Source organism: Notolepis coatsorum, assembly GCF_963971535.1.
Source record: "Notolepis coatsorum genome assembly, chromosome: 17".
In the NCBI taxonomy this organism is placed as follows: Eukaryota; Metazoa; Chordata; class Actinopteri; order Aulopiformes; family Paralepididae; genus Notolepis; species Notolepis coatsorum.
This window is the reverse complement of record NC_140181.1, coordinates 34,505,883-34,521,603: the sequence shown is the minus strand read 5'-3', so window position 1 is coordinate 34,521,603 and position 15,721 is coordinate 34,505,883. Positions and strand designations below refer to the sequence as shown.

Below are 15,721 nucleotides of genomic sequence, written 5' to 3'. Positions count from 1 at the left end.
TGGGGCTATCCCATGCCCTATAAGTAGGGATGCACATTGGCCATACACACACCACTCTTCTATGTATAGCATCTTGCTGGCATATAGTTGTGGATTGTGTATGGTTAATGGGTACTCTGAGTTGGAACGGCTTTAATTGGTTTGGCCTGTTCCCCGCATGTGGTCATGCTGCCAAACATTTAGTTTAGGCCTTTGGCATAGTTTATTGTGTACTGGGAAAACCCAGGCACAGAAGACAAACACCTTCTGTTAAATCATAACATGTTATGTGGATTTAAAGTGTTTGTAAATACCGTTTGTCTGTGCTCCCACTTGGTTCCTTGTAGGATATCTGGCTGCCCAACCAGGCCCCGTTCCCCGTACGTGGCTAACTGAGTTAGCCGTATAATCTTCAGGATAACTTGACATAAGTCAGGCTTTTCGGTTCCACAAAGCAGGTTTGTCTAAATCACTATGGCAATTGGCAACAGATTGAAAAATGTGAACCTGCTCCAGCGCAGGTTTAGTTAAGTTAGCTGGATAAACTGGCCACTCCCTCGCAAACAAATGCCAGCTCCCTTCCTCAGAGATCCCATTATACCATTCTGAATGATGTTTTTGTGCTTCGTTTTTCTAGAGGGGGCTTTTGAAATGTAAAATAATAGACCTAAAATGCTGATAATAAATCATATTCAGCCTATGGATTTACTTCGTCCTAAATAATGCACGTCATAGCTATACGGCGCTCGCAACACACACTATGTGGTTATTTTAATAACGGAGCATTGCAAATGTGAATCCCGTGGGGATATTTTTAATGAATGAAACTTGGATCCTATCGGGCGTTTGGCTCTGATTCGTTTCATATTCTCCGCTGTGGATGTATTTGCTTAACCGGAGCGCCCGGATTGTGTTTCATTCAAGCATAAATTGAAGCGTCTTTACGTGTGGATTGTGGATGTGAATTACGAGGAATCTGAAACTGTGGATTGTTGAATTGTATCACTGCTGTCACACATTATTGTGATATTGTAACTGGGATTAAAATGTCTGAGGAGATGCGCTGTTTGACGGACTTGATGACGTGGACATGACTTGAGAAAAGTGAATGAGCAATTGCAAGCCTTTGACGTTTTGATGAATGAATTTGAGAAAATGCATTTATCTGTTCAAGCACTGTTATCTGATGATGAAAAAGATGACTGGTGATGAACATGACTGGTATAAACCAAAGGTTAATCAATTCAATGCATGTATGGATGATGTCCGAAACAGATTAAAACCTGATTAATAGTGAAACTGTTAATAGCCTCCAAGCCTCTCTGTCACCGTTATTTCGGGGGTCGCGCCTTGAAAACTTTGAGAACCATGTATTTATATAGTACATGATACCTAAGCTAAGCGCATACAGTACAGATATCCTCATAAGTATCTATTAATTCGTATCAATTAGATACTATTTGGGCTTGTTTTTATCTACTTATTCTGAAAGAGTTGAAATAATTATTTTCACTAGCAAGATCTCATTCGATTATTCATTCCATTAAGCCTACTGCCAGCAGGCACATTTAAAGAAATATAATCTGATTGATTGGATTAATGAGGAACTTAAAATTTGCCTATAGATATGCATTTAACTTGTCTGCGATATCTTCTTGTTAGAAAATCATGGTTTTCGGGGATCGACACCTCTCCCTTTTCAGGTAAAATGGCCATGCGCAATTATCCTGATTACTGAAGTCTGGTTCGAATGAACGAGACCGAATCAGCCTTCGAGAAACCGAGATAGCCTGACATCAATCATCGGGTTAATTTAAGCTGGCTAATGGGACTTTTGATCGACTTAGTTGAAGCAGGTACGGGGAATGGGGCCCAGAACTGGGAGAGGCCAAAGCCTTTTCTGGAGGGGAGATTTGGAAGGTACCAACTGTGGCAGAGTACAGGGGGAGGGTTTTCATGATGAGAAGGGAATAGACTTCTAAAGTGCTCTAAACAAAGATTTGATCAAAAAATAAGTAAAGTGCTCTAAACACTTTTTTGTGTTTAGAGCTTTTTTACTGTTTTGTGATGATAGCTCGGTATGGAATGATGTATCCATGTTGCACAGAATAATTTAAGGTGTAAAATAATGTTTGTATTATCTAATTGATTGTTGTGATTTGGTTTGTCCCTGTAGGAGGAGCTTCCAGGATAAAGCCTGGGATAGAAGCTCTTCTGGGGAGGAGAAGTTGAAGCAGGCTTGGAAGCGAGACACGGCTGTGCTGGAGCTAGTTCCCTTAGCCAATGGCCTAGTAGTTGTGTGATATTTTGTTTATAGAAAAGTTTAATCGTTTGTATTTTTGTTTGTATTTAATTATGTTAAATACGGTTTTTGCCAGTTTTTCCACTGGAGGGCAAAAGAACAGAAAATAAAAAGCAACCACCAGTTTTTGCGGCAAAAAAGTGTATAAGCTATCTAGGTTGCCACCTAGACAGCAGCCTAAGCAGGGAATCCATGGCTCTCAAAACTATGAGCAAGGTGAATGGCAGAACAACATTTCTGGCCAGGAAAGCACATTTATTAGACCCTGTAAGCATTCTGGAAAATTCTCTTGTTTCTTGTTGGTTCGAGTTTCGACTATGGTATCTGTTCTTGGTACGGAGGTCTGACCAAAGTTTTAAAAGATAAGTTACAGGTTTCCCAGAACAAACTCATCCGATTAACTCTAGGACTAGTAGCCTCTAGCACATGTGGGCAAACAACACTTCCAGTTGCTGGGCTGGCGCCCTCTGGAAGCCAGGTCCATTCAACTTCAGCTCAACATAGTTCACAACATTTATAATAATAGGGCCCCCTCTTATCTTACAAATAATTTTCAGTGGAACAGGGACATGCATACCATAACACCAGAGCCAGCATTGCCGACCTGCGTATTCCAAGGTTCAAAACTAATATGGGCAAATGTTCTTTTAAATTCTGGGGAGCCACAAATTGGAATTTGCTACCTTCACAGCATCAGTAGGCGACACAAAAAAAGTCAAATCATGGCTCCTCGACAATGTCAAAAACTAGATTTTAAAATGCATGAAAATGTTGTCTGATACATTGTTGTCTGTTGCTACGTTTGTACTGCATTTAAAATGTTCATGTCTATGTAGTTTGTCAAATTTGTATTTATGGTCATGTTTTGTATTGCTTGTCTGTCTGAGACCAAGGACCACAATGGAAATAAGTCTTGACTTTTTTGTGTAGCATCTTTGACGTTTTTCTGGAATCTTGTATTTTTTTTAAATGTCTAATAAAATAAAATAAAATCAGATGACAACCTGTCTCCGACTACATTTTCCCACCGTTTGGCTACACTGAGTACACATGACATACTACACTGAATACACATACTGTATTACACTGAGTACACATACCATACTACACTAAGTACACATACTGTATTACACTGAATACACATACCATACTACACTAAGTACACATACTGTTGTGAAGGATCAGATTAAACCGAATATATATATTTATTTATGGATATATATTTAATAGTATTTGTATATCGTTTGATATCCCTTGTATATTCTTTGTACATATACACTGAATATCCCTTTAGTCTACTACAGCCCATAATAGTTCATTCTCTCATTGGACAAGAACCTGGCGCCAGCAGACAGGCCCCTTGAGTCAAGTTCAATAGTGCCGACGAACATGTCCCAACTAGCCCCGGTTCCGCGTAGGAATACGGCTACCGAAATACGAATGGTACTATTTGTTCACCGTGCATATAAATATGGCGCAAGTAAAGTAGAACTTTCTTTTTAGTCCATTAGTCCTTTACCCTCAACCTAGTAACAGACGTGAAGCCTCACCCACGACCCACGTGTGGTGCAGTATGGCCTATTTGGCCCCAGAATAGGCATTGAGACCTCGTGTAAATTCATAGCTGAATTGTCATAGTTTGGCACTGTACCGTCGAGTGGGACGTATTTCTATTAAGTTAATAATAGTCTATTATGTATGGTGCATCGTGCGGTATCGAGTTCTAAAGTGAGTAGCACCCCCATCATTTCCTCGCGTTATCTAGAGTCTTGGGTGCTTTGATTTGTGGAGCGGATAACAGCCAACGCCGGTGAGTGTTGGAATTACCCCCGAGAGGAGCCCAGGTGAGACGGCGCTCAACCCAGACCGAGGCCGCCTCGCTTCTCCTTCGTTGTGGACCTACAGCCTACAGCTACCGTCTACAAGAGGGCCCAAGTGTATTCATCTGTGGATCAAGATCCTGCGGGCACTGTGTTCTGTACCTGAATTCTCCCCAGGAATCGTTGGCCAGATGGGATGCAGTTGACGGCTCTCCAAACCCCCCCCCCCCCCTACTGACTTACAACCAGCAGGACCCCTTTAGTATCCCGCTATAATCCTTAAGTACCATCGCTATAGTTCCCTAAAGAACCAGGTTGTATACTTGCTTCCTGCGTAACCAGAGATTGGACATTCAGTGTTGATTTGCCTACGAATACTCATTTGCCTTACAAGTGCATTCAAATCATAAATGTAATTAAGTGAATGTTGTATATACCTTTTGCTATATTAAACCTTCGACTGTTATATTTGTGTGGACCTGATTTCATATGTGGGAAAGTGTTCATCATACTTAGATATCGTGTACTGTATGGCCAGAAGTTAAAGTACATCAAGCGGTAGTGGTTTAATGATACCATACTTATCAATACAGTCAGGGAATTGTACCCCTCAGTTACACATACTGTAGTACACTGAGTACACATGACATACTACACTGCATACACATATGGTATTACACTGCGTACACATACTGTATTACACTGAGTACACATATTGTATTACACTGAGTACACATGACATACTACACTAAGTACACATACTGTATTACACTGAGTACACATACTGTATTACACTGAGTACACTACTACACTGAGTACACATACTGTATTACACTGAGTACACATACTGTACTACACTGAGTACACATACTGTATTACTTCTCTACTCTATTTACATGTTAGCAGGAAGCTTCCTACTTCTCTGATGTCATTACAGGGTGTCATATGGCAATGCTGCTGGCACAGCGCCAAACCAACGTTCAACCAGAGATCATTATCAACATGAAGAGATCAGATGAAGGAAAGTCTAACACCAGGCTTGTTATCAGTCATACACCAAACTGACATGGGTTTCCACGACAACAGTATCAGTAATAATACCATTCATGTTCAGTAGAGTGCACAGAATGACTTTCTGCCAACATGGCTGTCTGTAACCATTGGTAACCACTTTTGAAGGAAAACATCTGTGCAATGATAAAAGTAGATATTACTGTTCCACTGTGTTTACAAGATCCAGTAATAAGACACCAATGTATTATATTCTAGTTGATATCTTTCTCATATATGTTGATGTTTAGTTGATTTATTTCTCATATATGTTGTTATGTTTGGTCTCTAACTATACACACTTAAAGGGGAACTCCACTTTTTTTGGAAATTAGCTTATTTAACATCTTCCCTGGAGTTAGACAAGAAGATGCATACCTTTTTTGTCTCTGTGCGTGCATTTTAGCTTTGGGAATAGACGCTCCGTTAGCATAGCTTAGCTTCATCACTGGAAGTGAGGCAGGACAGTAGCCTTACAGTGCCTTACAGTGTATTGCAAGGTCTGACATTGACCAAACTTGATATGCATGACCTTGGTGGGCTCTAGGTCAACTCCTGAAAAGGGGGTCAATGTCAGACCTTGCAATCAAAAGTTAGGGGGCGCACTGAAATTATGGCAAGGGTTATTAGCCCCCTAACTTTTGATTGCAAAGTCTGACATTGACCCCCTTTTCAGGAGTTGACCTAGAGCCCACCAAGGTCATGCATATCAAGTTTGGTCAATGTCAGACCTTGCAATACACTGTAAGGCACTGTAAGGCTACTGTCCTGCCTCACTTCCAGTGATGAAGCTAAGCTATGCTAACGGAGCGTCTATTCCCAAAGCTAAAATGCACGCACAGAGACAAAAAAGGTATGCATCTTCTTGTCTAACTCCAGGGAAGATGTTAAATAAGCTAATTTCCAAAAAAAGTGGAGTTCCCCTTTAAGACCCCTACGCTTTGCATCTTATGGCCGCCTCAGACCCACTCCTATCCGAGCTCCTGGGGGGGGTCATCGAAGAGAAGCAGGCTATTATTATTATTATTACGTATACCACTACTTATCATGCTAATATGTCTATACTACTATGCACTTGTTACAGGTCTCAGGTGTGAGACCTGAACAGATAGGATTCTGTTTGTAAAAACAGATGAAATAAGGAGACAGAAGATTGTTATTGTTTCCATTGGCTTCCTGTCACAGAATGACGGGAAGCAACACACGCAGAAGGAATAGTTACTGTGGCCTAACACTCCACTGCCATCTGCTGGCTAAACTAAATTGTCCCTTAAAGGTTCATCATAGCATACATATTTATTCAAAACAAATAAAAACACTAATAAAAACACTGTGACCACATACAGTATATGTGTGTCACACACTCAGAGTGTAATACTCAAGCTTGATGCTATTTGACAAACAATGCACTGATACTTAGCTGCCAGAGATGTACCCCTCCTCCTTACTTGTTCAATTTGTAAGTAGTTGATATATTTCTGATATTATCAACACGTCATGGCAACAGTTTCTTTCTTCCAACATGAATAAGTGGGCATTTAAAACTATGGCTGACAGATGCAGTGAGAGATGAAAGACAGGTCCTAAGAGCGGCCGAGAGGAAGTATAGAAAGACACGCCTCACTGCTGACACATATCACAACCTCTTGTTACTGTAGCTTTCTCCAAAACCATTACTACTGCCAAAGCTTCTTTCTTTCACCACAGGATCGAGGCCTCTGCCAAGAACCTTCGTAAACTGCATGCTACCATGTCCTCCCTCCTCACCCCCCTCCGCCCCTCCCCCTGCTCTCTCTCTGCTGAAGACTTTGCGATTTTCTTTGAGAAAAAAGTGGAGAACATCCGCAGCTCCTTCTCCCAACCCCCACCCATCCCAAATGCTGAATCGAGAACCTCATCCTTCTCTCTGTCATCATTGGCTCCCATTACAGACGCTGAGACCTTGACACTGGTAACGTCGAACAGTCCCACTACATGCCAGCTGGACCAGTTACCCTCCCCACTCCTCCAGACCATAGCACCAGACATCCTCCCATTCATAATGGCAACCATCAACTCCTCCCTCAACTCGGGGGTGGTCCCCACCTCCCTAAAACAAGCCACACCGCTCATAGAAAAACCAACCATGAACCCCACTGTCAAAGACAACTATCATCCTGTCTCTCTTCTCTCCTTCCCCTCTAAATCACTTGAACGTGCTGTATCCAACCAACTTACTGATTATCTCTTACAGAATGACCTCCTAGATCCTAATCAGTCAGGCTTCAGGACTGGTCACTCTACAGATGGCCCTCATAGGGGTCACAGAGGCTCTTCACATAGCAAAAGCGAAAGGCCTCTCCTCTGTCCTGATTCTCCTGGACCTGTCTGCAGTCTTCGACACAGTCAACCAGCAGATCCTCCTCGTGGCCCTCGCAGGAATGGGAGTGGCTGGCTCTGCACTGACATGGCTGACATCATACCTCAGCGGCTGCTCCTACCAAGTGTCATGGAGAGGGTCCCTGTTGGCCCCCCGCCCCCTGCAGATGGGTGTCCATCAGGGCTCCATCCTTGGAACCCTCCTCTTCTCCCTCTACACCAAATCTCTGGGTAACATTATCACGTCTCATGCCTTCTCGTATCATTGCTATGCCGATGATACTCAACTCTTCCTCTCCTTTCCTCCCTCGGATATCTACGTCGCTGAGCGGATCTCGGCCTGTCTGTCCGACATCTCCGCCTGGATGACGTCCAACCACCTCAAATCTTCCCCCCTGACGACCTTTCCATCACAGTCGAGAATGTAGCTGTGGCCTCATCCCCGACCGCCAAGAACCTTGGTGTTGTCCTTGACGACTAGCTGAACTTCTCTGCTCACATCGCAGCGACAACCAGAACCTGCAGATTCCTCCTGAGCAACGTCAGAAGGATCCGCCCCTTCCTGACAAAAGAAGCCACCCAAACTCCTCGTCCAATCAACAGTCATCTCCCGCCTCGTCTACGGCAATGCACTGCTTGCTGGCCTCCCGACCACTGCCACCAAGCCTCTTCAACGTACAAAACTTCTAAGTCGCTTTGGATAAAAGCGTCAGTTAAATGACAAAATGTAAAATGTAAAACATTCATTGAAAGGCCTCTATTCAATCAGTTAAAATCATCATCCATGTAATTTCTTTTTGTGGCTGTTTGAGGAGGCAGAGTAGTATGACCTTAACACATTGGACGCCAGACCCGAGATAAGTTGGGTTAACTCGCCATCGATTGAGCGCCAAACCCGAGAAAAGTCGGGTTTTGGTCGTTATTTCTTTTGTTCGCTATATCCATTCATAATCCATCCATCCAGCCTGATGTTATTGGGAATGGGTCTGAGATCGCAAACGATGTGGCTTGTTGTCTGGGCCGAGCTACGGCGTGCAGGCGGGGTCTAAATACTCCGGCAAGACAATCGCTTATAGGGATGGCATCGACGAGGGTCACCCCCCCCCCCGTTCATAGATAATTGGATTCTTCTTTTTGCAGTACATCATAGTCAAGGTAAGGAGTGGACTATATGTTATCAATCTTGCGTTGATCCGATAATTCTTTCCCCGCGATCGGAGCGTGTGTCTGTAATGTACTGTGTAGCGATATTCCGTTGGTGGCGATCGAAACATAGAAAAACGACCTCCCCCCCACCCTTTCTTGCATGCATGATGAAACATAATACCGATAATCTAGCGTTGATTTCCGATTGATTATTGATCCAGGCGAGAAATGGCACGATTTATAATGAAATGCAGTAAAACGCTGTTTGACGTCGTTTCCCGGGATTACACAGAATCACTCTAAAACTATACTCATATTCACCACGGTATAAAACGGAAATGTATGGATGAAGAAATTATCTGTTTTTTGTATGTTGACCGGAAGAAACTCACTGACAATCGACTATGTTATTAGATCCATAGCTATAATATTGAATATAGTTTTAGCACTGCAAACACCGGCATTTATCCCCATTGAACAAAGCGCTGGCACACAACGGCCATACGCCCATAGAGACCTCTGGCGCTGAACCTGTTAATGTTGGAAAATGGAAACAGTAACACACACATGTACACACGCAACCAATTCAATTTCTCACAGGAAGTTTCACCCAAATCTCTCTCTCTGTCTCTGTCTCTGTCTCTCTCTCTCCTCTCTCTCTCTCTCTCTCTCTCTCTCTCTCTCTCTCTCTCTCTCTCTCTCTCTCTCTCTCTCTCTTTTATGTATGTTGTACTGTATACCAGGGGTTCCCAATAGGCGGCCCACGGGCCATATATATGTAGGTTTCTCCTATGACAATAGAATAGCGGATGCTTTTATTATGAAATTCGTAGCGCAGAGAACTTTTATTATGAAACAGGAAACACCTCCACCAGTGCCTCCGCCTTGCCACAACATCACATCAGCCGAACGTTCGAAAACTTGCATTTGAGTGGAGATGCACATTTTGCATCGAACCGCTCTGATTTCCATCCCATGGTTTCAGCTTAATCCGAATATTATTATTTTCTTTTTAAAAGGGCATTTTGGTTGTTAGACTTGTTTTGACGTTTTCAAGTTTGTTTGAAATGTATGCTAATTATTACATTCGAAGCGGGCCTGTTTTTATTTGTGTTAAACAAACGAGTGTTGCACTTCTCTACGGAAGCCGAGCATGGACAATAAAAAAATGTATTTCATGAAAGTCTAGGCCTGCGTTAAAGTGTTTCCAGTAGTAGGCTATAATTGCGCAAATTTGATGTTCCTTCATATAACAAGAAAATGGTTATTGAATGTTACATTTGGACTCCGTTCTTCTCATGTAGCTTATGTCTGCATTTTGAATGAGGGAGGGGTGAGGGGTGAGGGGTGAGGGATTGGCTCGCCAAGTCATTTGAATCCTAGAAAGAGGACCTGGCAGAAAATGAATTGGGAACACCTGCTGTATACTATGTATGCTATGCTGTGTACTATGTATACTATGCTGTGTACTATGTATACTATGCTGTGTACTATGTATACTGCGCTGTGTACTATGTATGCTGTATTGTACACAACTACATGCAGACTTCCAGGGATGCGCACTCCCCAAACTACGTGCAGACTTCCACGGTACACCACAACTCCAAGCAGACTTGCCAAAAGGCTCAACAGCTTACATTTGTGATAGTGGAAAATTCTGCGTTGTCAGTCCCTGCCTGGCTGCCTATGCCAATGCTCAATGCCCATGTGCAATTTCAGATTGATTAGCCAACCCATTGAAATGGATTCAGACATTTTATAGTGGGATAGTAGAATATTTTTTACATGAAATAGTATTAATAAAGTGTAACTGTCTTTGATTTGTGTATTATTGACACAGAGACGGACAGATGGACAGATGGATAGATGGATAGATACCTCTTAGTATCAGTCTGCTGGAAAGTAGTGGTAGTGTGTTCGGGTGTCTTCAGAGGGTCAATGTCATCATAGACTGGCACCTTCAACTGGCAGAAAGAAGACACCATTATAAACATAGATACTTTAGGTCCTTGACGGGTTTCCAGGGGCTCCCCAGTTAAATAATAATAACAATACATTTGATTTATATAGCGCTTTTCATAGTGCTCAAAGACACTTACAGTGTGGGATAAAAAAGTACAGTTCCTTTACTGAACCCTGGTGTGATGTTGTTGTTACTTTTATTTATTTGATTTGATTTGATATTTTTTATTTTCGTGTCTTACATACAGATGTATGCCCAACCCATATGGGCTTACAAGACACATAACAATAAATATATAATAATATACTTTACCAATTACTTAACAAATGACATACAGTATAGACCAAGATGGCCATAAGAAAATACAAGAAAATACAATAAAACGTAATATAACACAAGCTGTACTCAATGTAAATAAACAGAAAAACAAGATGAATTCAAATACAATTATATAGGATACAGTGTGTTTTGTCTCAAGTGCCATGCCTTCTCCAAAAATCCTGCAAAACCGAAGATGTCCTCCACAAAAAAACAACTCAACATACAACTCTCAGACTGCCAAAACAAATCCGGATTTACAATTAGAATTTTCTCAAATAAAGCCCTCCTCAAAGCGGTGTACAAAGGGCAATAAAAAACAAAATGTTATTCATCCTCCACCACTCCCAGATCACACAGAACACACAACCGCTCCTCCTCAGGTTTACCCTGGAATCTACCCACTTCCACAGCCAATGGCAGGGTGCCAGACCTCAACTGGGCACACAGAGACCTCCGTCTTCTCTTTAAGTTTAACATTACATAAGGTTCAGTAAAATACAAATTTTTAATTGCAACATATTTTCTAAGTTTAGGTTTTTTCCAAATCTCCACCTTCCACTTATCCTGATGGATTGTTGATAATTTAGTTTTAATTATGTGAACCTTACACTGCAGATTGTTCATAAAAATCATACTCAAGTCAGTAGAAGAAAAAATCATGGACATCTGTCTTGACCAGGGATGACCGTGTGCTCTGTCCCAATTAAAAATCTTTTTTGTCACCCTGCCATTTGGCAGCTGGACCAGGCGGTTCCATAACCTCACCATTTCACCTTTTTGCTTGACCAAGCAAGAGTCCCACCCCATGTCCCCTTCTATAGCCCCTTTTGGTGTGTATTTATGGACTCCTAAAAAGTATCTTATGGCCCGGTTCTGGATCGCATTACATTCAGGTGCATCATCAAAACCCCATACTCCAGCAGCATAAAATAAAACAGAACAGAACAAGGTCAGTGCACACTTTCATTTTACTCAACACACCCCCTAGCGCCCTTCCTGCTGACTCAGACATTATTTTCCTTCCTTCTATGAAGATCATGTACTTATTAAAGGTGAAACCAAGATATTTATAAGAATGTGTGTAAATCAGGGGCGTTGGTCCAAATTGAAACTTATGGCTACTCTGCTGTTCATGTTTTTACTCATCCAATGTTCACAGGTCTCGTAGACCCACAACATTATTGGGATTTTAAAACAATAAAGCAATAACAATTAACGTAAAAATAAATGTTAACTTTATCTCAATTACAATCTAGACAGGATATATGGTTAATATTTGCCAGTTACCTCTGCTAGATCACATTAAATAAAAGTGCTATTTGTTTTTTGTGATAAAATGTGAAAAAGAATCCACAAAGATATGAATGGGATAAATCATGAAATGAAAACAAGGTGGAGACAGACAGTGAAGGTACTGTATACAGTGAACCTTTTTGGACCTGAACACCACGTATATAATATAAATGTGTAGGCTGCACCTGCACATTGTCCATTCAATGAAAATGTGTTCTTTTATATGTTCTTCACAGAAAATGAGCCATGGCCAATAAAATTAAATAAAACAAAGAATTATATAATTTATCTTTTAATAAACATTGCAAACAGGTCCCAAAGACCAGAACACCACACAGGAATTAAGTAAAAGTAGAAATACTTAGATAAAATAGTTAATAGTAGTAACTATAGTAAATAGTTAAAAACTCCACTCAAAATGATACGTAAGCAAAAATAGAGAAGTATTTGATATTGAATATACTTAAAAACATAAAAAAATCTGTTTCCGGCCTCCCTCCTAGATAATGTATTTGATCAGTGGTTCAAAAAGGGAGTTTTGAACACGAGACTGCTGTATGATTTGCCATCACACCACTTCTTTCGTTACTTACAAGTTAGACATTTTATACATAGTCAATCCACTACATTTCCATCCCTGCCTCCAAATACATCACTGGACTCAATCCTGGAGACAAAACCTGAGCTCAAGGGAACAATGTCTAAGCTTTATACGAACATATTCGAGATGGAGGACTCGTCACTCTCAATAATAAAGGGGCACTGGGAAAAGAACTTTGAAACAGACATATCAGAAGAGGTGTGGTCAAGAATAAAAAAAATGTTTCACGCTTCATCTATCTGTGCGAGACACAGGCTTATTCAATTCAAGATTGTACATCGGCTACATATGTCCAAACTCAAACTGTCATAAATGTTCCCTGAGGTTAGTCCTACTTGTAACAGATGCAAACAAGCCCCGGCCGGTCTGTATCACACATTTTGGTCATAGCCTAGCAGATTTCTGGTCGTCCATATTTAAGCTCTACTCAGACCTGGCAGGTCGGGTACTGGAACCATGTAATTTCCTGGGTTTCTTTGGTGTTCTTTCCGACGACTTACATCTACCAAAAGCACAACTGAACTGTATCGCTTATTCCTCCCTTCTAGCAAGACGTCTCATTCTTATGAACTGGAAAACGAGCACCCTCCCTCATTTGGCAGGTTTGTGATGTAATGTATCATTTAAAAGTTGAAAAGATAAAATATACTTTGCGGGGATCAAGTGGAAAATTTGATGTGGTGTGGCAACCCTTTATTTCTTACGTCTCTCACCTCCTGAAACAAGGACACTGTATAGGAATGACTCTGTAACATGAAGTGATCTGAGAACTTTTTACTGTATCTTTTTTTGTATTTTATTTGATTGTTATTATATATATATTTTTTAATATATTTTGTTGGTGTTTCGTTTCGTTTTCTTTCTGTTTTGTTTGTATGTGTATGTATGTCACGTCCGTAGTGTCTACTGTAATGTCTAAAAAAACTGTAATAAAAAACACATTGACAAAAAAAAGAAAAACATAAAAGAAAAAAGTATGCATTCTACATGATGTGTGTGTATTTCAGTGCTTGGGAGCGATCAAACCATTGACCTCTAAAGGTTATATATCGTAATGGTTCACGCTCTGCTCACTATTGGAAATATTCCCCATCACATACTGTGAATTTGAAAACTTTCAGCAAGAATGCACCTACACCTGTCCGACCACGCCCACATCCGCCCATGCATATAAGCGAGGGGTGTGACCGTACTCCTGCTCTTCCCTTCTTTCAACCTCACGGAAGTCCGTGGCAATGCACCACTTTAGCAGCGTTGAAAGTTTGTTAGTTAGTAATTTGGGTTAATATTTCTTTTTTCCTTTCTCCTCCTTTAAGGGAAAAAGCAAAAATGTCATCACCACCGGGACCTGATGATTATCGCTCAGGCCTCCACCAGCGCTTCACGGTCGTGGCCTCCTCTGTGCGTCGTGGAGGTTCCCTGACTCCACGTTTGTGGTAGGCAGGTGAGCCTCAGCGACGCGCAGAGTGGAGCGGGCGTCGCCAGGTAGCCGTTGAGCACCCGTCTCCAGTGAGGTGGCTCCGGCTCCAGCACCCCTGCCGGGAGACAGTCGGCTGGTCCGACGGTTTCTTTGGTGGGTGGTGACTTGCGGCGCAAGCTCTCCGCTTCTGCTCGCTCCCCGCTTCTGCTCGCTCCCGTCATTTGGCGGTGAGCGGCAGGGGTGGGTGGTCCAGTGGCTGTGTTGGTTATGCAGGGCTCTGCAGAACAGCTGGCCCGAGCAGAAATTCCTCCGTCGCTTCTCCATTGCATCCAATGGAGACAGAGGATTACATGGAGGGGGCGGGGGAGTTTCTGTTCGACGCCCCAGCAGAGGGAGCTTTGATTTCTTGCTTGGGAGCCTCGTACTCCGGAACTGGATTCGACTTGCCAACTCCAAGACGAGATGCCCTTTCTTCATCCGCGTCAGGCGTCGGCTCCCACCTACCAAGTGGTCTGAGCTATCAGAACGTGAGGGATGCGAGGGGAAGCTACGAGCTCTGGCCACCTTGAGCCAGCAACACCTCTGGCTGGAGCAGGCGTTGCTGGGCGAGCGACGGCGGATACCACTCCTCCTGGCCGCCAGGGCTGCGATGGGAACAGCTAGGGTAGTCGTCAAGCTGGACCGCATACTCAAATGAGTACACTGCCGTGAAAAGCTGCCCTTGAAACAGCAGCAATACAGCTCTTCCTTGAGCTGAAGTGATGACCCGAAAATTACTCAAGTCCAAATTTGCTTTCAATGGTTTGCTTTAAATTGTATAAGCATTCCGTGATGGTTGCATAGTCCAATATATGGACGTTGAGAAGCTTGTTTTTAACTGTTAACCGGTCTGCGTTTTCCCTGCCGATGCAGTGACAATATGAAAACATGCCTATCTGTGTCCTCCCCTGGGACAGACCACATATCATGGAGCCTCCCCCCCCCTCAGCGAGAGAACCTCCTTACAGAGCCTCCTCCTCCGGGAGTTTTCAGAGCCTCTTCCTCTGGGGGTCTTCGCGGCGTGCCAGGTGGAGAAGGGCCTTCACCTGATGTAGGCCCTGTCCGATACACTGGCGGTGTAGAGGGTGGTATCACCAGTGAACACCTGGAGAGGTCTCGATGCCACGGCCTCGTTGACCTCACCAGGCCCCTTTTCTGGGGGTCCTGGCCCCCGGACTCGGCGGTAAGCCTGCCTTGTGTGGCCTGGGGCTGGGACCTCCTTCGTGCCCTGCTGCTACGGCTTCACCCACGGAGCGTTTTTTTTTTAATCCCGACCCCTCGGAATACCTCACAGGTAGCATCGGGGTCTAACAACCCCGACCCTGCGAGGTGTGGGAGCAGTGACGTGGGCTTTTGTTTTCACGTACGTTCCCTGATAGCGTGCGAGGTGCACGGTCGGGTAGTCGCGGGCCCTTCTGTCCCGCGGTCT

The 15,721-nt window shown here is 42.9% G+C and overlaps 1 protein-coding gene across 1 annotated transcript in view; it reads right to left on the bottom strand.

Annotated features, from left to right (window-relative positions):
- Positions 1–15,721, bottom strand: part of LOC311244001 (tyrosine-protein phosphatase non-receptor type 18-like) — a gene marked incomplete at its 5' end in the record, with an annotated part of 57,994 nt that overhangs the window by 12,342 nt on the left and 29,931 nt on the right. Inside the window, one exon of the mRNA XM_084333410.1 lies at positions 10,534–10,619. Coding sequence (XP_084189536.1) covers positions 10,534–10,619 — 86 coding nt within the window. The remainder of the gene's footprint in view (positions 1–10,533; positions 10,620–15,721) is intronic.